This window comes from Amphiura filiformis, chromosome 12 (assembly GCF_039555335.1).
Source record: "Amphiura filiformis chromosome 12, Afil_fr2py, whole genome shotgun sequence".
NCBI lineage: Eukaryota > Metazoa > Echinodermata > Ophiuroidea > Amphilepidida > Amphiuridae > Amphiura > Amphiura filiformis.
In genome coordinates, this window is record NC_092639.1 from 44,110,618 (window position 1) to 44,133,502 (window position 22,885).

The following is a 22,885-nucleotide window of genomic DNA, read 5'->3' on the forward strand; positions in this document are numbered from 1 at the left end:
GCATCTGTTAAACACAAGTCTTTCAAGTATTTTGGAAAAACATGGCAAAACTGAAACAGGACGATAATTAGAAAAACATTCGGGATTCTCTTTTTTATAGATAGGAATTACTTTTGCTATTTTTAATTCATCTGGAACGACGCCTTCCCTGAGAGACAGATTACAAATTATTGTTAATGGATCTGAGATTTCTTTAGCAATTCTTTTAACAATGTACTTACCAAAGTTGTCATAACCAGCACTCTTATTTTGATTGAACTTATGTATAATTTTTATAATTTCTTCACTTACAATTGGTTTCATATACACACTGCTGGTGAATGGTTTTTCTAAATAATCATAATAATTTTTCCCAGTACATTTGATATTGGAGGCTAATTTTGGTCCTATATTGACAAAAAAAGTCATTAAATTCATTTGAAATCTTCTCAGAATCAAGTATAATATCACCTTGAGTATTTTTAAATTGATTGTACATTTCTATTTTTCTTACGTCCAATTATAGAATTAATATAGTGGTTCTTTTGATGACCTGTTCTCTAAGTCGTGTTGCGACATTCTTGACCAACTGGTCATCCGTTACTCCCAGTGATAACAGCGCGGCCTCGATGTATGTACCGGCAGCTCTTGTATCATACACAAGCTCATTAACATTCTTCTGAATACGTTCGTGAAATCCTCTGACTTTTCCAAATTCTTTGATCAGAAGTTCCTTGAGGTAGCTGGACCTTACTTGGGAAAAGTGCTCGTAGTTTGAAGTAATGCGAATGTAATCTTGGAGCAGTCCTTCAAGGGTGCGTATTTCACGATCTTCAAATATGACTTGTTGGATATGTTGAAAGAACAAAGCTTGAGCCTCCCGAAGGTTAACATGCTCTAGATGCTCTGCATTTTTACTGAGATTATTTCTCGCTTGATTGCTGACATATTGACGCCAGCAATGACCGTGGTATCTGATTTCCAAGCCAAAGGCTGTTTACCTGTCTGGGATTGACGTTATAAACGTATCTAACCGCTCTCTTGTATCCTCATCTGCAATGTAGATAGTGTGTGCCTTGAATCTTCTCCATGCATCTTGTGTCAAAAGTAACAACAGTGTTTTTGTCCCGGTTACCAGCCTTTTGTGGACGCACAATGCCTTATCATGCAGAACACGTATACTTGAACGAAGTTTCTTGGGAGGATGTCCTGAGAAAGATGATTGCTGACCGGACATCCCAGCCTCTTTTTTTTTTTCTTTTTTTTTTTTTTGATTTCTCAGATTTGTGCTTGCATTTTGTAGCTTGGCAGTGAGCGTGTGTGTTAGACATCGTGGTACAACAAGTAGCATGCATATGACAACCCTTAGGTCCTTTATCCCATTCCACAGTTGTATTGACATGTTGAAATTTATCAAGGCCCTTCCATTGTAAAAATTTGTCCTTAATGTTCTCCCATTTCTCTACTTTTCTAAACTGTCTTTTACAGGGAAATGATCTTTCAGCATGCATTCTAGTTTATCAATCTCTTGGTTGCTCTGTAGCTCTTCAGTGTCTGTTCTGTTCTCCATCACATGCTCTTAATGTGCAACTTTCCTGAAAGAACTAAGGTAACACTTTCAAAATCTATAGTATAAGTAATTGAGTAAAAATAAGTATTGGCCTCATGTGTGTCACATCTTAAATATCGATGTTCATGTTTTTCAACATGACTTAGACAGTCATCTTGGATTTAGGGGGTCAAGATGCCCCTCAAACACTTTGAATACGACATGAAAAGGTTTGGCATGCCAAAAATAGTGGAATATTTGTCAGTATAGCCTATCCACTTCATGTTTTTGTCAATATGGTGCTGGCGGCCCTCTTGGATTTAGGAGTCAAGGTGACCCCAAACTCTTTGAATATGATCTTAAATGGTTTTGCATGCCCAAAATAGTTGAAAACGACACATTGTTGGTTATTATAGTCAATCCACTTCATGATATATCGATTTTCATGTTTTTCAATATGGCGCTGGTGGCCATCTTGGATTTAGGGTTTAAGATGACCCCCAAACACTTTGGATATGACAAAAGCCTATCCACTTCATGGTATATAGATTTTCATGTTTTTGTCAATACGGCGCTGGCGGCCATCTTGGATATAGGGGTCAATGTGACCCCAAACTCTTCGAATATGATCTTAAACGGGTTTTCATGGATTTAGGGGTCAAGATGACCTCTAAACACTTTGAATATTACCTTAAAAGGTCTGGCATGCCAAAAATAGTTGAAAACGGCACATTATTTGTCATTATAGCCTATCCAGGTCATGGTATATAGATTTTCATGTTTTTCAATATGTCACCGGCGGCCATTTTGAAAAATGAGCTACAAATAGATTTTCCCACCATTTTTGGGAGGGACATGGGAGCTATTTTTTCTTAGAATATGTCCATCTAGTCAAATCCACAGAGAAACAAAGGTATGCTATGAATGGTCACGGATCGTAAGAAAATGATTCAACTATCATTGATCATGTGTACATTAATACCCCTGACACTCTTCAGTCACTTAATTCATTGCCTGCACTGGGCAAAAGTGACCATGATATTGTTACATATAAACTTCTTTTAAACAGCCAGCAATCTCCAAAAAGCCGTCCAATTCTATTGTATCATAAACTCGATATTGATATCTTTCTTCAAACTTTAATTAATACACCTTGGGATATATGCTTCACTGATCCACCTGATGTTGATTATGCTTGGAATAATTTCAAAGATCTTTATCTTGCTGTTGTCAACGACGTAGTGCCCAGAGCTGCGCCGAAAAACCGTAGACGCGCTCCGTGGATAACCAACGATATGATCAGGCTTGTCAGAAAGAAGCGTAGGTTGTACAAAGCTGCTATATCTAGTAATTCTTCAACGAATTGGGCAAAATATAAGAACTTTAGAAATAAGGTTAAATATGAAGTGAAAAGATGTTATTCTAGTTATGTCAAATCTCTTGCAGACAATCCTGCTGAGATTGCGCAAATTTTTGCCTCCCATTTTCAAGACAACTTCACTGTTGATCAGTCTGCCTATGACCCAAATGATGTAATTCACAAGTGTGCTGACCATCCTGGTATGTTATTACTTTCGACCTTGAATACGGACGGTGCTGAGGTTCTTGAAATTCTTTCCAAACTTGATATTTCGAAGTCTCCAGGCCCTGACGGCATCAGTTCTTGACTGTTGAAATTATCTGCTCCTGTAATTGGTAACATTCTTGCTAGAATATTCAATCTTTCTGTGGCCTCGGGAACTTTTCCCGAGGACTGGAAAAAGGCAAATGTTGTGCCTATTTACAAAAATGGTTCCAAGGACGATTTTAGAAACTACCGGCCCATATCTCTGTGTTCTACAGTTGGAAAAGTTATGGAGAGGATTGTTGCCAATAGACTTCAGTCGCACCTGATTTGGCATGGTCTAGTCGCAGAGGGTCAACACGGTTTCTGTCCAGGAAGATCGTGTGCTACTCAGCTTGTCACCATGTACCATGACTGGGCGTCCATTCTGGATGAACGCTGTCCTCCTAGAATTGATGCTGTGTTCCTTGATTGGTCCAAAGCCTTTGACAAGGTCAGCCATAGTCTTCTTCTGTCTAAGCTTCATGGATATGGTATATGTGGTCAAATGCTTTTAAGCATTTTTTTAAAAATGGTTCACCTCGTACCTCTATAATAGAACCCAAAGGGTGCAATACCTTGGTGAATTCTCCGACTGGATTTGTGTTAGGTCTGGGGTCCCACAGGGCTCCATTCTTGGCCCCCTACTTTTTAATGTCCATGTTCTTGATCTTCCCTGTTTTGTTTCATTGTCTCTTCCACAGTATGCCGACGACACGGTCCTTTATAGACCAATCACATCTCCCCAGGATGAAAATATTCTTCAGAATGACTTAGATGCAATCAGGACGTGGAGTACCATCAATAGGCTTCCCCTTAATGCTGCTAAATGTGTGGTAATGCACATTACCAGATCCCATCGTCCTCTTTCCGTTAGATATCAGATGGGTGATATGCCTCTTGAAACCGTTTCTACTTATAAACACCTCGGCGTTGTCTTGTCTTCTAACCTTGAGTGGGGTCCCCATGTTGATACTATCACTAGTAAGGCCCAACGTTTGCTTGGCTTCATCCAAAGAACGGTTGGATCCAACGACCCGGATACCATGAAGAAACTTTTCTTTGCTCTGGTGAGACCTATCCTGGAGTACTGTGCTCCAGTTTGGGCTCCTAACAGGGAGGGTCACAAAAATAAGCTGGAAGGGGTCCAGAGAAGGTTCACCAGATACTGTTTTCCTGGTACCTGGCAGTCTAGGCCTTCTACAGTACAAGGCTCCAGACCCTTGAGATTCCCATCATTCTTTCTCGCTTTGATTATCTTCGCATTATGTTTGCTGTTGGATGTCTGTGGAATAAATACAATATTAGCTGGGCTGACTATATCAAGCTGAATACTCTTTCCTCCAGACAAGCAGTCAACATAGATTTCCGGCATTTCCATCGCAGCCGAACTGACGCTTTCCATAATTCCCTCTTTGTCGCATTTCCCAGGTTATGGTCCACCTTACCAAATGATGTCTCCAGTGAAATTGTTTTTAGTTTGTTTTCTTTTTCGCGCAAAACGCGTAGTTGTATGTACCTTTATCAGTAATGTGTTGTGTGTGCGGGGTTTTTTTTTAATCGTTTTTTATATATAATATCTTTCGTCAACGGGGTTATCGGAGACCCACTTCAAAGTGATTTAGTTCGCTATTAGGGAATCCGCCAGGGACCCCGTTGACTATTGTATTTGTGTTTATTGTTTTAAGGCTTTTTTTCTGCTATTGTATGTATGTTTGCCTGGATTATCAATAAATCAAATCAAATCAAATTATCCACGGAGATTTCGGTTCTTTTTTGTTATTACACCTATGTTTCTTTAAAGGTATACATTCATCATATCACTTATCCACGGAGATTTCGGTTCTTTTTTGTTATTACACTTATGTTTCTTTAAAGGTATACATTCATCATACAATTTACTAAAGGTATGTACAAATTTATTGTAACTATCGTTAACATCTTCGTTATCCAATTCTGCCTTCCAATCTACATTCGAAAGTTTTTGTCTTAAGTTGTTAATATTACTTTCATTGTGATTCCTCTAATAGAAATATTTTCTCTTTTCAGTTGGCGTTTTCCTTGCTACCTGTTTTTTGATCAATATAGTTGGTAAATGATCACTGATATCTGTAACAATTATTTCTGAGTTAATATCGTAATAGTTATTTGTAAGAATATTATCAATAATTGTAACACTGTGTTCAGTTATTCTGGTAGGTTTGTAAATGGTTGGTAAAAATGAATATGAATAAACAAGATTTAGATACTCATGAGTTTGTTTGTGACAATCATCCTTTAACATGTCTATGTTAAAATCTCCCATTAGATAGCATTCCTGTTTTTTTTCGTTCGTTATTTTGTCAAGTATTGGACTAATGTCATTAATAAAATGCTCTATGGCTGTATGGGCACGGTAAAAAACGCCAACTAACATATTTCGTGAATCTTTGTTTTGTATAAAACAGGATTCAAAGTTTGGATTTGAAATACAAAGATCAGTCCTTAACTTATATTTGATTGAACTGGAGATATACAAACATACTCCTATATCATTAATTTGTGGGTAACATGGACGTGGGATGGGACTTCTTTTGCTATACTCGCAATTACTTATTTTTCCTTGGTTATTATGCCTTTTTGTTTTATTATGTTTCTTACTTTCTTACTTTGTTGTTTCTTGCTTTCTTTTTATTTACAACATAAGTCATTTCTCTTTTAGGTTAAAAGGTAGCCCTGTGCGCCGGATACTTGCGAATGCAGCAGTAATACGTTTGCGAAGATCTTGGATTTTGGCCCAAACAATGCCAAAGAGAAAGAAATCAAGTGGTGTGAGGACTGGTGATCTTGTAGGCCATTCCACAGCATGCCCCGTCCCAACCACTCCGTTTGCTATCCGTGGACAGAGTGAAAAACGGGTACTTTTCTTTAGAAGGGCATATCTTCAAGTTGTAAGCCGATTGAAATAATTGTTTTGGTTTATTAAAGCTAACGATTAAAGGTTTCTTTTCATGCCAAAATATATTTGATCAACTTTTCACAAATAGGAGAAAAAGAGGGCGCAATGAGGGTTCTCTTTTTGGGGGGACACCCTGTATTTTGTTTCCACAAAATAAAGCAAAATATATGTCTTTCTATTTATGTTTTTTTAATTGGTTCAAAATGTTTTAGAATTACTCCCAAATATTATCAAAAGCCATAGATTTTAGCACTGGTAGATATATAAACTAAAGGCATAAAATGTTTGCATATCTAGATAGATGAATGACGACGAATAGGAGCTTCCCCAAACTAAAGTAAAATATATGTCTTTCTAGTTAATATTTCTCTAATTGGTTCAAAATGTGTCAGAAATACCCCTATTATATAGGTACCGGTATATATTATCAAAAGCCATAGAACTAAAAGCATAAAATGTTTGTATATGTAGTAGTAGTAAAGTTTATTTTATTTCATATCGCAGCCCTATTACATGTAAACTTACAATTTTAAAACACATCAAAAATATATGATATTATACAACAATCAATACGACACATTTCAATACACAATTTATCACACATCAGTATCAAATAAGTTATGTAAATAAAAATTAAAAAGGGATAAAATATCATAAAAAATCAACAGTGGCATATAGGGGCTGAATGAATTAAGTTAGCAGGACAGCCCTGAGCAGTTAATATGAAAAAAACTAACTATTTAATAATCTAATAAAATATTGAATTGGACTACCCTGGAAGCGCGAGGTTCTGGTAAAAAGCTGGGACAATTTGTTAGCATTGCGTAGGTTGCGACCATGGACCCTGCCCCTGACAGGGGGTAGTAAATCATTTGTTCTAGGATTATTGGAGAGAATAAGATGTAAAATTCCTGCCCAGGACTATCCTGCAAGCTCTTCTTTGCAGCTGTTCAAGTGATTTGGACTGGCCAGCAGTTAAAGATGAGTGTTCACCTGAGTCTGGATATCCAATGACGCCTTTGCCTCAATAAGACACGTGACAGTCTCCGTATGGCAATTCTGGGTTGCCAGTATTAGAGCAGTCCATCCATCCTGTAGAGAAAAATTGAAACATATTTATCATCGCAAACAATGGGATCTTCCACAAAATGAAGCTAAATAGATCGGAATTTCTATCCGTTTAGTTTGGAATAACGATCCTTGTGGAATAAGGCCCCGTCAGAATAACGAACTGATCCCAAATCGAGTGCATCTCCGTTGGAAATTAATTTTCCTTTGAGTTTCCACTTGGTTTCAGAATTTAAGTTTTATCACAGATATTGGAAATGTAATTCTTGGTGATTTGAAAATGTTATAGGCTATAGTTGTTTTATTGTTTTTATGTTAATACTTGTTCTGCCAGATGTCGTCAAGTGTACAGTATCACACTAAGATAATTGATTAATTCATTTGTTTTGAATTGAATTATAGAACAGTGTGTTAGTTGTGCTTCTTGGTGATTTTAGCCTAAGTCTTTGCCGCCGTATCAAATTGTTTTATTAAGTAAACTTCTTTGACTCAAGTTAATCCCTTTATTTATCTCACTTACTCTATTCCGAACATCCACTTCCACATCGTCCCCAGCCTGTATTCGTGACACAATATCGTTCATAAACTGTTGGTCTTCTTCGTCAAGACTGCTGATATCTTCCAGACCGCTTTTGACAGCCGCACGCTTGTCTTCTTTATCAAGAATGTCGTTGTTTTTCAGGCTTGTTTCGTCATCTGTACGATCTTCTTCGTCCATTATTTTACCTAAAATTCAAGTTCACAGACGGCAAACAAAAACATTACAATTATAGTTGTAAATAATTCAGATTTATTGCTCTCTTCAGTCCCACTACGCTCTATTGTGTTAAAATGAATTAACCTCCTCTCTGTGAATCGCTTGTACTGCGAACCTATGTTCCGACATCGGGTCATCTTGTATTCCGACACTCCCACACACCGACATCGTCTGGCTAATAATTATTTGGTGCAGCAGAGACACTAAAATGAATACACGGGATCGATACACGTGAATTGCTATGCACGATTTTGATATCAGACGAAAATCTTCGGATACCGGGTTAGAAAATGATGAATATCTCCCGTAAATGATTTCGTATAAAGAAACCAAATGTGGTTCCTTGCACATGAATATATATTTTGAACAGATATGATAGTCGGTAGCTTGCGCTTTGAGACAGTAGCTTGCGTCTTGAGTCAAAAACTGACAATAATTCCGCAATAATTCTGATTTATATGTGCCGAATTATATAGCGCAGTGTATAGGCCAATCGTGAAGGTTGTCTAAAAGAATATGACCTATGGCATACCATGCTTGACTGACACAGAGCGAGGTGAGTAACCGAGCTAATCGGGGCTATTTTCAGTAGCCTTAGTCAGATGTCCTTCGGCCTGTTATATTTAACAGGTCGATATGTATAATGGCCATGTGTGGCGGTGGATTCAATCTACCATGGCGATTTCTGCCATGAAGATATCGGGGCGATGACATTGTGTCCCACACTTAACAAGGTAGAGGTCTCATTTAAGACATACCATCATCATAATGTTAATTAGGGTCAGGGGTTATGGGGGTTAGGGTTAGTGTTAGGGTTAGGGTTAGAGTTAGAGTTAGGGTTAGGGTTAGGGTTAGGTTTAGTAACCCCTGACCTAATTAGCATATGATGATGGTCTTCAATGCGACACCTACCCTTATTAGCCTCTGTTGCGACACAGCGGTCCTTCTCATGGTATCCATATACCATGTTTACCAGCTGGTCTCTTTTATGGTGGGATTATTTATTATTTCCATGGCTTTCGTATCAAAATATGCTAATTTGGTAGCTCATTTGCATAAATTTCATTCCGTCCAATTTCTCGGAACTGGTAAGGCGTATAGTGGTGTGACGTTGGTGGACATTGGCGGTCTTCAAATCGCACTAGGTGTTCGTCGCGAAATATGCTAATTTGGTAGCTCATTTGCATATTTTTTTTGTTGTTGTTTTGCTTTGATGATACACTTAGAATATATAAAAACGGAAAATTTTGAGCCGGATATACCAACTAAGACTTAGAGCCATAAGTTTTCCGTTATATGGAAAACGAACAAATTTCACGGAATCGGAGGTAGAAAACGGAAAACAGGATTTCATGTAATTGGGAAAATTGAAGTAATTGAAGTAATTGAAAAAACTGAATAAAATGTAAAGAAAGACTAAAAACATGTTTGTCTGTTGCTGTTTTCACTACAATAAACGTGTAAAAAGTGAGGTAGATGTTTTATTAATATCTTTATTTAAATCAGTTTCTAATTTTGTTTACTTATCGGTATTATGTGTTTGCTTTTAACCTTAGTTGTTTATTGTATTATTATTATTGTTTTATTGTAAAGCGGTTAGTTCGGGTATTAGCAATATACCCCCGATGGTGCCCTCCACGACCAGTATATGTGTGGACCTGTTCTCCAACTAAAGAGATTACATCAAAAAAGTTTTTCTTCATTAATAACAGTGCAGCTCCCGATACACGTCAAATCTATGGTACTAGGGCTACATAATATTGGCACATCAAAATATATGCCACTTATTTCTATTTTTGACAGCCTTTTCAGTAAAGGCCTATAGTTTCGCAACAGATAATACGAACCTATAGCAGACATATCATTTGCTAATGAGATATAGGGTTCTCCGCCTCGATATAAAACAAAGATGACTTACATATGGTCGAATCCAACGAAAAGTGTACACGGCGTGTTCAGGGCCATAACTTAAAAGTATTAATCAATTGGCATTCGTTTTTGTATTGTGTTTATTCGCCTTGATCATACGCTTCGCGCCATATATAATAAGACCCCTTCTGTGAAAAACTTAGACACAGAGACCCCAAAACATGCTATTTTTACCTATTTTTTCACAATATTTCTGAAAGTATTTTTAAAAACATCTAAATCAGTTATGAAAAGAAGTCATTGGATTGAATCTAAATTGATTTCCTGAAAGGTGTGTATTCAAAGATTGCCTGTTCAATTTTTCACATATTTGTACATAATTATGAATTTTTTGTGATAATTTTTTGATTTGTCTTTTTTTACTTTACCTACGAATACAATTTTTCATAGCACTAGATATATCTTTAAAAAATGGAAATCGCTAATAAATGCGCAATTGATACAAGCTTTGATATGTCCAATACTGAAATGCATTGCATTCGGACATCTTTATTATTGTGTTTAGCTGCCAGAAATTCTAAATGGCACAAAGGTAGGTTTGGTAAAAATATGCATTACCTCCGAATACATGTTAAAAGCTGTGCCATTTCCACAAAGTGAGAGAATAGTAAACAATAGTTAAGCAATAGGTGCAGGGTAATACACTCTTTATTTCTACCAAGTTTCAATAACCTGCGTTTAAATATTTCTGAGATGTCAACAATAAAAGCAAGTATTCGTAGGTAAATTTCGGTAACCGAATGTTACCTACGAATACACTTTGATATCATGACAGTATTGTGAAACACCGCCATTCATGCCAATGCCCATATTGGTACATAACGAAGGCCTGTATGTTTGCTATCAAATCATATGTCAATGAAAGTTGCGAATTCACATACATGCCCACCATGCAAAACTGAATACGGCTTAATTGGTGAAAAATATGTACTGAAATAGACGACGGTCTGCTCATTTGAAAGAAAAATCAGATTCAAAGAAGATTAGAAGGGATAAATACTTGGATTTGTCAACTGTCATGTGTGCTTCATTTTAAATGTTTACCGACCTTCTGGTTTCTGAGTAATTTGTGTCCAAATTGATTTATTCGAAGGTAACTTTTGACGTTTTCGCTAAGGTTACCTGCGAATACCATGGAAAAAACGACCGTTCTCATTGTCTCATGATCTAGACAACACATTGATGGACCCTGGTATAAAGCTAATTGTAGTTGCCCTCAAACGAAAGGCCACAAGACGTAACTGACTCCAAGATGGACTTCACAAGTCTGCAATAACGGTTTTAAGCGATTTGTGTGCAATTAATCAAATTAAAGTCACTTTAGTGCCTTTGTTTCTTACTTCAATCCTCTTTCAACCGCTGTGAACAGACATTATTAATACATGATACATGTAGGGTCTAAAGTATCAATAAACGCACATAAAGAAAATAATACATTTAAAGTGCTTTATAAAATGAAGTTTTGATTGCGATATCCACCAAAAGTCTAATTCTTACCTACAAATACTGAAATGTTACTTACGAATACAGCATAATACATGACATGTGTAATGAAGTGTCCCTACCAATGGAAATTAATTGTCAAAAACTTTAAGCGGTACCCCAGGACACTATTATTACCTATATACGGATTCATTCAACAGTTATTTATTATGTAAAATTGCTGATTAACTACTTGTATATCAAAATGAAGTGGTCAAAATCTTGCTAAAAGCATCAAAAAAATGTTGATCAAAGGTAATAGCATTTATTCATTTGGACGTACCATCTGAAAGAGATCTAAAACTACCATTTTATTAATTCATTACCATAATAGCAAAATTTAAACCTATAAACTCAATATAGATATTGTTAAATCGCTCATGTTACCTACGAATACCCGGGTTTCTTCACCTTTTCATTATATAAAGCGTTAGGTGTATGCGTATAATTCCTAATATTCTTGAAAACATATATCATACTCGTTCTTATACAATGTGTAAATTGATTCATACTCATTTGATAAATAAAATACAGAAACTGACCTAAACTTCATTTTCAAAAATAAACTAGCATAAATTGACTAAGATCATATTGATCGCGTTATAAAAATAAAAACAAATATTTTCTGGTTGAGCTAGCATTTTCCTGACACCCTGTGGTCTACATTACACGAAAAAAGCGTTAATGGGAATATTCCATTTGTTTTAGGTTGATTAGTATTGCGATAGTGAAAGCATCCTAGTGGTATTCGTAGGTAACATTGGGTTTTGATATCACATTTACTATCACACGTCCTGGATTTATTTTTCAAGATTAGTAATGGCACTTTTGGTTCCTATAAGGCCAATATGTCATCAATCAATGGGCAAAAGGAAAAATTGTGGAGACATTTTTATTTCGGACTTTTATTTTTGGCCCGTGGACACTTTTGGTTGGATTCGACCATATACTTGACTTATCTGCACAGGACGTTGTGTCCCTTTGCCCCATGCCGAGTAAGCCTCCTCCATTCAGTTGTGCCTGTTGATTTGTGTCTTTGCTTCATGTGGGGTCATTCCCAGGTCCGTCTTAATTTGGTCCTTCTATCTAGTTAGTGGACAACCTGGTGGTCTTTTCTTGCTGAAGTCATTAATGTAGGCTTGGTGGGGAAGCCGATGTTGAGGCATCCTGAAGATATGACCAGCTCATTTCAAACGTCTCTGGCAGATGGAGCTAATGATGTTGGGACTCTGTCTGATGGAATTGTTGCGGATTTTGTCAACTAGGGATAGTCCAAGCATTGCCCTAAGGTATCGCGTTTCAAAAACATCCAGTCTGTGTCGATTGGATTCTTGTAACGCCCAGGATTCTGACCCATAGGTGGCAATAGGGAGGATGAGCGACTGGTAGATCCTTACTTTCAGCGATCTGGTGATGTCATGTTTAGACCAGATGGTATTTTTCAATCTACCAAATGCCCAGGCTGCCAACTTTGTGCGACGTTTAATATCCTCTTCTACTGAGAGCACACTACTACCCAGAAAGACGAGGTTATTTACTTTGACAATGGGCATTTGGTTCAGCATGATATCTCTTGGATCGTCAGACATGATCTTGCATTTTGTTGGGTTAATTTTCATTCCCCAGCTGCTGCATGCTTTTTCCAATTCATTAGTGGATATTTGCAGGTTCTCAAAGTCCATATCCATGAGTGTGGTGTCATCTGCATATCGGATGTTATTAATGCACATGTCACCCATCTGCACACCTGAGCCTAGCTTTTGGATGTCCTTGATGACAAACTCCAGATATAGATTGAAGAGGTATAGTGAGAGAAGACATCCCTGTCTATCACCAACTAGGACTTCAAACCAATCGGTGATCTTTCCACTTACCGCGGCTGAGCATTTGGTTTGCTCATACATTTTTGCAATGAGGTTCACCAGTTTGGTGTCTACTCCTACTGGACTTCACTTTGCTGTCACTGAAGATAATCCATCATGATACAAAGGGGCAACGCCATTGCTGTTGCATCGTTTTCTCTGCACAAATCTCCAGAATTTCCTTTTTTGAATTTTGACCAACATTTCTCCGTATGACATGTATATAACTAGAGTCAACAGACGCTGAATACAAGCCGCAATTTGACCCCTATAACTTGACCCCTGGGTTACGGATGGGGTCAACTGCTCTTGCATTGTGCTTAGGATGTCATAAGAAATATTCCTGGTGAATTTCAGCTTAATCGGAACTTATACATGGATTTTGATTTTTTTTTAAATTTTTGATTGACCTTTTGACCCCCTTAATGACCTTTGACTTCAATGAAAAAAAAACCTTATGTACACCGACAAAATGTATTGTTCCAATTTTAATTAAAAAATTCTAACCTGTTCAGTTCTTGAGATAAAAATTCTTAAAGTTATTCAGCTAAAAACAGGAAGTGACCCCTTAATGACCTTTGACCCCCAAAATAAAAATACCATGCATACATCAGAGAACACTAATTCATGTATGTTGGTTATATTATTCTGGTCTGTTTACATTTTGAGATAAAAATGTTTTGAACATTTTTGATAATTTTGGTTTTTGACCGGAAGTAACCCCTTAATGACATTTGACCCCAAAACTGTAGGCATCCTAAAGACCCTGGCTAGTAGCAATGCATGTGTGCTAATGGCGACTCTCTGCTATGTAATTTGTAAAGACAGTGATTTTTGAATATTTTTAGACTTTGACCGGAAATGACCCTTAATGACCTTTGACCCCTTATCTGAGCACACCCTATAGACACCGACTAAAGTCGAGTCACATGATATAACCATGTCCTCATCGCATGAAATTTGTGGAAGGAGTAGCATTTTTGTGAAATCACATTTTGACCATTATAGCTAGGTCAAAGGTCACAGCGAGGTCAAAGGCAAATGGAAGGTTTGGCCTAGCCCAATGGTCATTTGGGTCAACTTTGGTTGAAATCTGTCAATCCTTGCGGAGCTACATGCAGTTGATTGCGGTTGCCAGAAGAAGAAAGAAAGAAAGAAAGAACTAGATCTGGTTACAGATCTGGACCTAGCCGGAGCCGGAAATGCCAGTCTTAACTTAAAGTTTGACCTTTGACCGGCTATTATGGACATCTCACACCATTAATGGTGCATCACTGTAGCATGTAGGGGCTTTATCCGTCTTCCATAGGCTGAGATACAGCTACTTTTCCGTAGTTTTAAATATTTTTTTTGCAAATTTGACGTTTTGACCTCCTTAATGACCTTTGACCCCAATAAAAAAAAACTTATATACACCGAGAAAATGCATTGTTACAGTTTAAATTTAAAAAATCTACTATGCTTAATTATGGAGATAAAAATTCTTGAAGTTATTTAGCTTAAAACCGGAAATGACCCCTTAATGACCTTTGACCCCTTATCTGTGAACACCCTATAGACACCGACCAAAGTCAAGTCACATGATCTAAGCATGTCACCATCACATGTAATTTGTGGAAGAAGAAGCATTTTGAAGATATTTGGTTTTATACCGGAAATGACCCCTTAATGACCTTTGACCCCAAATCTGTGAACACCCTATAGACACTGGATATAGACGATGCATATGTGCAAGTGACGTCATTGCAGGATGTAACATGTAAGGGAAGAAGCATTTTGAAATTTGTTGCCAGAAGAAAGAAAGATCCGGTAGCATTTCAAGACCTAGCCGGTGTCCCGGCTAGGTAAGAATTGAGAAGAGACAGAACAAGCCGACATTCGTCGTCGGCTTGTAACTAGAGTCAACAGACGCTGAATACAAGCCGCAATTTGACCCCTATAACTTGACCCCTGGGTTACGGATGGGGTCAACTGCTCTTGCATTGTGCTTAGGATGTCATAAGAAATATTCCTGGTGAATTTCAGCTTAATCGGAACTTATACATGGATTTTGATTTTTTGAAAATTTTTGATTGACCTTTTGACCCCTTTAATGACCTTTGACCACAATGTAAAAAAACCTTATGTACACCGACAAAATGCATTGTTCCAATTTTAATTAAAAATTCTAACATGTTCAGTTCTTGAGATAAAAATTCTTGAAATTATTCAGCTAAAAACAGGAAGTGACCCCTTAATGACCTTTGACCCACAAAATAAAAATACCATGCATACATCAGGGAACACTAATTCATGTATGTTGGTTATATTATTCTGGTCTGTTTACATTTTGAGATAAAATTTTTTTGAACATTTTTGGTTTTTGACCGGAAGTAACCCCTTAATGACCTTTGACCCCAAACCTGTAGGCATCCTAAAGACCCTGGCTAGTAGCAATGCATGTGTGCTAATGGCGACTCTCTGCTATATATTTTGTAAAGACAGTGATTTTTTGAATATTTTTAGCTTTCAGACCGGAAATGACCCCTTAATGACCTTTGACCTCAATTCTTTTTAGGAAGTTTTAAGCACTGCCACATGTTGATTCATATGCATGAGTCACATGATCATTGCATGAAATTTGTGGAAGGAGTAGCATTTTTGTGAAATCACATTTTGACCATTATAGCTAGGTCAAAGGTCACAGCGAGGTCAAAGTCAAATGGAAGGTTTGGCCTAGCCCAGTGGTCATGTGGGTCAACTTTGGTTGAAAGCTGTCAGACCTTTGCAAAGCTAGATTAAGTTGATTGGTTGCCAGAAGAAGAAAGAAGAAACTAGAGTCAACAGACGCTGATACAAGCCGCAATTTGACCCTATAACTTGACCCCTGGGTTACGGATGGGGTCAACTGCTCTTGCATTGTGCTTAGGAGGTCATAAGAAATATTCCTGGTGAATTTCAGCTTAATCGGAACTTATACATGGATTTTGATTTTTGAAAATTTTGATTGACCTTTTGACCCCCTTTAATGACCTTTGACCTCAATGAAAAAAACCCTTGTGTACACCGACAAAATGCATTGTTCCAATTTTAATTAAAAATTCTAACTTGTTTAGTTCTCGAGATAAAAATTCTTGAAGTTATTCAGCTAAAAACAGGAAGTGACCCCTTAATGACCTTTGACCCCCCAAAATAAAAATACCATGCATACATCAAGGAACACTTATTCATGTATGTTGGTTATATTATTCTGGTCTGTTTACATTTTGAGATAAAATTTTTTTAACATTTTTGATAATTTTCGTTTTTGACCGGAAGTAACCCCTTAATGACCTTTGAGCCCAAAACTGTAGGCATCCTAAAGACCCTGGCTAGTAGCAATGCATGTGTGCTAATGGCGACGCTCTGCTATATAATTTGTAAAGACAGTGATTTTTTGAATATTTTTACAAATTTTTCAGACTTTCACCGGAAATGACCCCTTAATGACCTTTGACCTCAATCTTTTTAGGAAGTTTTAAGCACGACCACATGTTGATTCATATGCATGAGTCACATGATCATTGCATGTAATTTGTGGAAGGAGTAGCATTTTTTGTGAAATCAATATTTTTGGCCATAAGGTCAAGGTCAAAGGTCACAGTCAGGTCAAAGTCAAATGTAAGGTTTGGTCTAGTCCAGTGGTCATTTGGCTCAAGTATGGTTGAAATCTGTCGAAGCACAAGAGAGCTAGGGCGAAACGTGGCAAGTCACGCAAAATGTCACGAGGTTGCCAGAAGAAAGAAAGAAAGAAGAATTAGAAGAAGACAGAACAAGCCGACATCCGTCGTCGGCTTGTAAGAAGAAAGAAGAAAGAAGAAGAATTGAGAAGAGACAGAACAAGCCGACATCCGTCGTCGGCTTGTAACTAGAGTCAACAGACGCTGATACAAGCCGCAATTTGACCCTATAACTTGACCCCTGGGTTACGGATGGGGTCAACTGCTCTTGCACTGTGCTTAGGATGTCATAAGAAATATTCCTGGTGAATTTCAGCTTAATCGGAACTTATACATGGATTTTGATTTTTGAAAATTTTTGATTGACCTTTTGACCCGTTTAATGACCTTTGACCTCAATGTAAAAAAAACCTTATGTACACCGACAAAATGCATTGTTCCAATTTTAATTTAAAAATTCTAACATGTTCAGTTCTTGAGATAAAAATTCTTGAAGTTATTCAGCTAAAAACAGGAAGTGACCCCTTAATGACCTTTGACCCCCAAAATAAAAATACCATGCATACATCAGGGAACACTAATTCGTGTATGTTGCTTATATTATTCTGGTCTGTTTACATTTTGAGATAAAATTTTTTTGAACATTTTTGGTTTTTGACCGGAAGTAACCCCTTAATGACCTTTGACCCCAAACCTGTAGGCATCCTAAAGACCCTGGCTAGTAGCAATGCATGTGTGCTAATGGCGACTCTCTGCTATATATTTTGTAAAGACAGTGATTTTTTGAATATCTTTAGCTTTCAGACCGGAAATGACCCCCTTAATGACCTTTGACCTCAATTCTTTTTAGGAAGTTTTAAGCACTGCCACATGTTGATTCATATGCATGAGTCACATGATCATTGCATGAAATTTGTGGAAGGAGTAGCATTTTTTGTGAAATCACATTTTTGACCATTATAGCTAGGTCAAAGGTCACAGCGAGGTCAAAGTCAAATGGAAGGTTTGGCCTAGCCCAGTGGTCATTTGGGTCAACTTTGGTTGAAATCTGTCAATCCTTTGCGAAGCTAGATGCAGTTGATTGGTTGCCAGAAGAAGAAAGAAGAAACTAGAGTCAACAGACGCTGAATACAAGCCGCAATTTGACCCCTATAACTTGACCCCTGGGTTACGGATGGGGTCAACTGCTCTTGCACTGTGCTTAGGATGTCATAAGAAATATTGCTGGTGAATTTCAGCTTAATCGGAACTTATACATGGATTTTGATTTTTTGAAAATTTTTGATTGACCTTTTGACCCCTTTAATGACCTTTGACCACAATGTAAAAAAAACCTTATGTACACCGACAAAATGCATTGTTCCAATTTTAATTAAAAAATCCTAACATGTTCAGTTCTTGAGATAAAAATTCTTGAAATTATTCAGCTAAAAACAGGAAGTGACCCCTTAATGACCTTTTGACCCACAAAATAAAAAATACCATGCATACATCAGGGAACACTAATTCATGTATGTTGGTTATATTATTCTGGTCTGTTTACATTTTGAGATAAAAATTTTTGAACATTTTTGGTTTTTGACCGGAAGTAACCCCTTAATGACCTTTGACCCCAAACCTGTAGGCATCCTAAAGACCCTGGCTAGTAGCAATGCATGTGTGCTAATGGCGACTCTCTGCTATATATTTTGTAAAGACAGTGATTTTTTGAATATTTTTAGCTTTCAGACCGGAAATGACCCCTTAATGACCTTTGACCTCAATTCTTTTTAGGAAGTTTTAAGCACTGCCACATGTTGATTCATATGCATGAGTCACATGATCATTGCATGAAATTTGTGGAAGGAGTAGCATTTTTGTGAAATCACATTTTGACCATTATAGCTAGGTCAAAGGTCACAGCGAGGTCAAAGTCAAATGGAAGGTTTGGCCTAGCCCAGTGGTCATTTGGGTCAACTTTGGTTGAAATCTGTCAATCCTTTGCGAAGCTAGATGCAGTTGATTGGTTGCCAGAAGAAGAAAGAAGAAAGAAGAAAGAAGAAAGAAGAAGAATTGAGAAGAGACAGAACAAGCCGACATCCGTCGTCGGCTTGTAAGAATTAGAACTAGTGGCAAATGGTGGTCATAGACCACAAAACCTAGCTGGGGCTTGTTGTGTTGTGGAGGTATCTGACCCCTGCAAAATGTTCCAAAAGTATTTCCCTGGTCATGAGGTTTGTTGTCACCGAGTTTGAGTCCCGTGCTCCTTACAGATGTCCAGAAAATGCAATTCTAAGATTTGACCTCAGATGACCTTTGACCTGACCCCTGCAAAATGTTCCAAAAATTTCCCCTGGTCATCAAGTTTGTTGTCACGCAATTCTAAGATTTGACCCCAGATGACCTTTGACCCCTTGCAAGATGTTCAATAATGTTCCCCTGGTCACCAGGTTTGTTGTCACCGAGAGTGAGCCCTATACCTCTTACAGATGTCCAGATAACGCAACTCTAAGATTTAGCCCCGGATGACCTTTGACCTGACCCCTTCAAATTGTTCCACCGAGTTTGAGCTTTGAACCCCTTACAGATGTCCAGATAATGAAATTCTAAGATTTGACCTAAGATGACCTTTGACCCGACCCCTGCAAATGTATCAAAATTTTCCTCAGGTCATGAAGTTGGTTGTCACCAAGTTTGAGCCCCATACCCCTTACAGATTTCCAGAAAATGCATTTCTAAGATTTGACCTCTGCGTGACCTATGACCTGACCCCTGTAAAATTTTCCCCTGGTCATGAGATTTGTTGTCAATGAGTTTGAGCCACATATCCCTTACATATGTCCAGATAATGCAATTGTAAGATTTTACCCCTTTAATGACCTTTGACCCCAATTCTGTGTACAAGTTATAGGCACTGGGTATAGTTGATGCATATGTGCAAGTGACGTCATTGTGCTATGTAATTTGTGGTAGAAGAAGCATTTTGAAGGTATTTGGTTATATGCCTGTAATGCCCCTTAATGACCTTTGAACCCAATTCTGTTTACTCACTATGGGCACTGGGTATAGCCGATGCTTATGGTCAAGTGACGTTATTGTAGAATGTTACATGTAGGAGAAGAAGAATTTTTAGCTGAAATCACATTTTTAGCCTATTTGACCCTTCTGTAACCTTTAACCTACTAAAAGTCAGGTGACGTGTATGGTCGTGGTCAATGATGGTTGTGATCAAGTTAGGTCAAAATCGGTCAAAGCATGTCTGAGCTAGAGCAAAAATGTGCAATTTGTTGCCAGAAGAAAGAACGGATAGCATTACAGTACCTAGCTGGGGGTGTAAACCCCCCAGCTAGGTAAGAAGACAGAACAAGCCGACATCCGTCGTCGGCTTGTAAGAATTGGAAGAAGACAGAACAAGCCGACGTTCGTCGTCGGCTTGTAAGAAGAAAGAATTGAGAAGAGACAGCACAAGCCGACGTTTGACGTCGGCTTGTAAGAAACTAGAGTCAACAGACGCTGAATACAAGCCGCAATTTGACCCCTATAACTTGACCCCTGGGTTACGGATGGGGTCAACTGCTCTTGCATTGTGCTTAGGATGTAATAAGAAATATTCCTGGTGAATTTCAGCTTAATCGGAACTTATACATGGATTTTGATTTTTTGAAAATTTTTGATTGACCTTTTGACCCCCTTAATGACCTTTGACCTCAATGGTAAAAAAACCTTATGTACACCGACGAAATGCATTGTTCCAGTTTTAATTAAAAAATTCTACTATGTTCAGTTGTCGAGATAAAAATTCTTGAAGTTATCTAGCTAAAAACAGGAAGTGACCCCTTAATGACCTTTGACCCCCAAAATAAAAATACCGTGCATACAACAGGTAACACTGATTCATGTATGATGGTTGAACATTTTGGTTTTTGACCGGAAGTAACCCCTTAATGACCTTTGACCCCAAAACTGTAGGCATCCTAAAGACCCTGGCTAGTAGCGATGCATGTGTGCTAATCGCGACTCTTTGCTATGTAATTTGTAAAGACAGTGATTTTTTGAATATTTTTCAGACTTTTACCGGAAATGACCCCTTAATGACCTTTGACCTCTTATCTGAGCACACCCTATAGACACCGACTAAAGTCGAGTCACATGATATAACCATGTCCCCATCGCATGAAATTTGTGGAAGGAGTAGCATTTTTGTGAAATCACATTTTGACCATTATAGCTAGGTCAAAGGTCACAGCGAAGTCAAAGTCAAATGGAAGGTTTGGCCTAGCCCAGTGGTCATTTGGGTCAACTTTGGTTGAAATCTGTCAATCCTTGCGGAGCTACATGCAGTTGATTGCGGTTGCCAGAAGAAAGAAGAAACTAGAGTCAACAGACGCTGAATACAAGCCGCAATTTGACCCCTATAACTTGACCCCTGGGTTACGGATGGGGTCAACTGCTCTTGCATTGTGCTTAGGATGTCATAAGAAATATTCCTGGTGAATTTCAGCTTAATCGGAACTTAAACATGGATTTTGATTTTTTTAAATGTTTGATTGACCTTTTGACCCCCTTAATGACCTTTGACCTCAATGGAAAAAAACCTTATGTACACCGACAAAATGCATTGTTCAAATTTTAATTTAAAAATTCTGACATTTTCAGTTGTTGAGATAAAAATTCTTGAAGTTATTCAGCTAAAAACAGGAAGTGACCCCTTAATGACCTTTGACCCCCAAAATAAAAATACCATGCATACATCAGGGAACACTAATTCATGTATGTTGGTTATATTATTCTGGTCTGTTTACATTTTGAGATAAAAAATTTTTGAACATTTTTAATAATTTTGGTTTTTGACCGGAAGTAACCCCTTAATGACCTTTGACCCCAAAACTGTAGGCATCCTAAAGACCCTGGCTAGTAGCAATGCATGTGTGCTAATGGCGACTCTCTGCTATGTAATCTGTAAAGACAGTGATTTTTTGAATATTTTTTAGACTTTGACCGGAAATGACCCCTTATTGACCTTTGACCCCTTATCTGAGCACACCCTATAGACACCGACTAAAGTCGAGTCACATGATATAACCATGTCCTCATCGCATGAAATTTGTGGAAGGAGTAGCATTTTTTGTGAAATCACATTTTTGACCATTATAGCTAGGTCAAAGGTCACAGCAAGGTCAAAGTCAAATGAAAGGTTTGGCCTAGCCCAGTGGTCTTTTGGGTCAAGTTTGGTTGAAATCTGTCAATCCCTTGCGGAGCTACATGCAGTTGATTGCGGTTGCCAGAAGAAAGAAAGAACTAGATCTGGTTACAGATCTGGACCTAGCCGGGGCCGGAAATGCCAGTCTTAAAGTTTATGGACATCTCACACCATTAATAGTGCATCACTGTAGCATGTAGGGGCTTTGTCCGTCTTCCATATGCTGAGATACAGCTACTTTTCCGTAATTTTAAACATTTTTTGCAAATTTGACGTTTTGACCTCCTTAATGACCTTTGACCCCAATATAAAAAAACCTCATATACACCGAGAAAATGCATTGTTACAGTTTAAATTAAAAAAATCTACAATGCTTAGTTATGGAGATAAAAATTCTTGATGTTATTTAGCTTAAAACCGGAAATGACGTCTAAATGACCTTTGACCAAAAAATAAAAAAATACTGTGCATACATCGGGTAACAATAATGCATATACGAAGTTTATGTCACTCTGGTCTGGTTACGTTTTGAGATAAAAAAAAAAGAACATATTTGATGATTTTTGGTTTTTGACCGGAGCGACCCCTTAATGACCTTTGACCCCGAAACTGTAGACACCCCAAAGACCCTGGTTAGTAGCAATGCATGTGTGCTAATGACAACACTCTGCTATGTAATTTGTAAAAACAGTGATTTTTGAATATTTTTAGCATTCTGACCGGAAATGACCCCCTTAATGACCTTTGACCCCTTATCTGTGAACACCCTATAGACACCGACCAAAGTCAAGTCACATGATCTAAGCATGTTACCATCACATGTTATTTGTGGGAGAAGAAG

General features: G+C 37.8%; 1 protein-coding gene across 1 annotated transcript in view; it reads right to left on the reverse strand.

Annotated features, from left to right (window-relative positions):
• LOC140166262 (uncharacterized) overlaps window positions 1–22,885 on the reverse strand; it is a 146,274-nt gene that overhangs the window by 92,318 nt on the left and 31,071 nt on the right. Inside the window, exons 2-3 of the mRNA XM_072189670.1 lie at window positions 7,658–7,863; window positions 7,063–7,161 (exon numbers count right to left, since the gene is read on the reverse strand). Of these exons, the coding sequence (XP_072045771.1) occupies window positions 7,063–7,161; window positions 7,658–7,855 (297 nt within the window). The 5' untranslated portion in view covers window positions 7,856–7,863. The remainder of the gene's footprint in view (window positions 1–7,062; window positions 7,162–7,657; window positions 7,864–22,885) is intronic.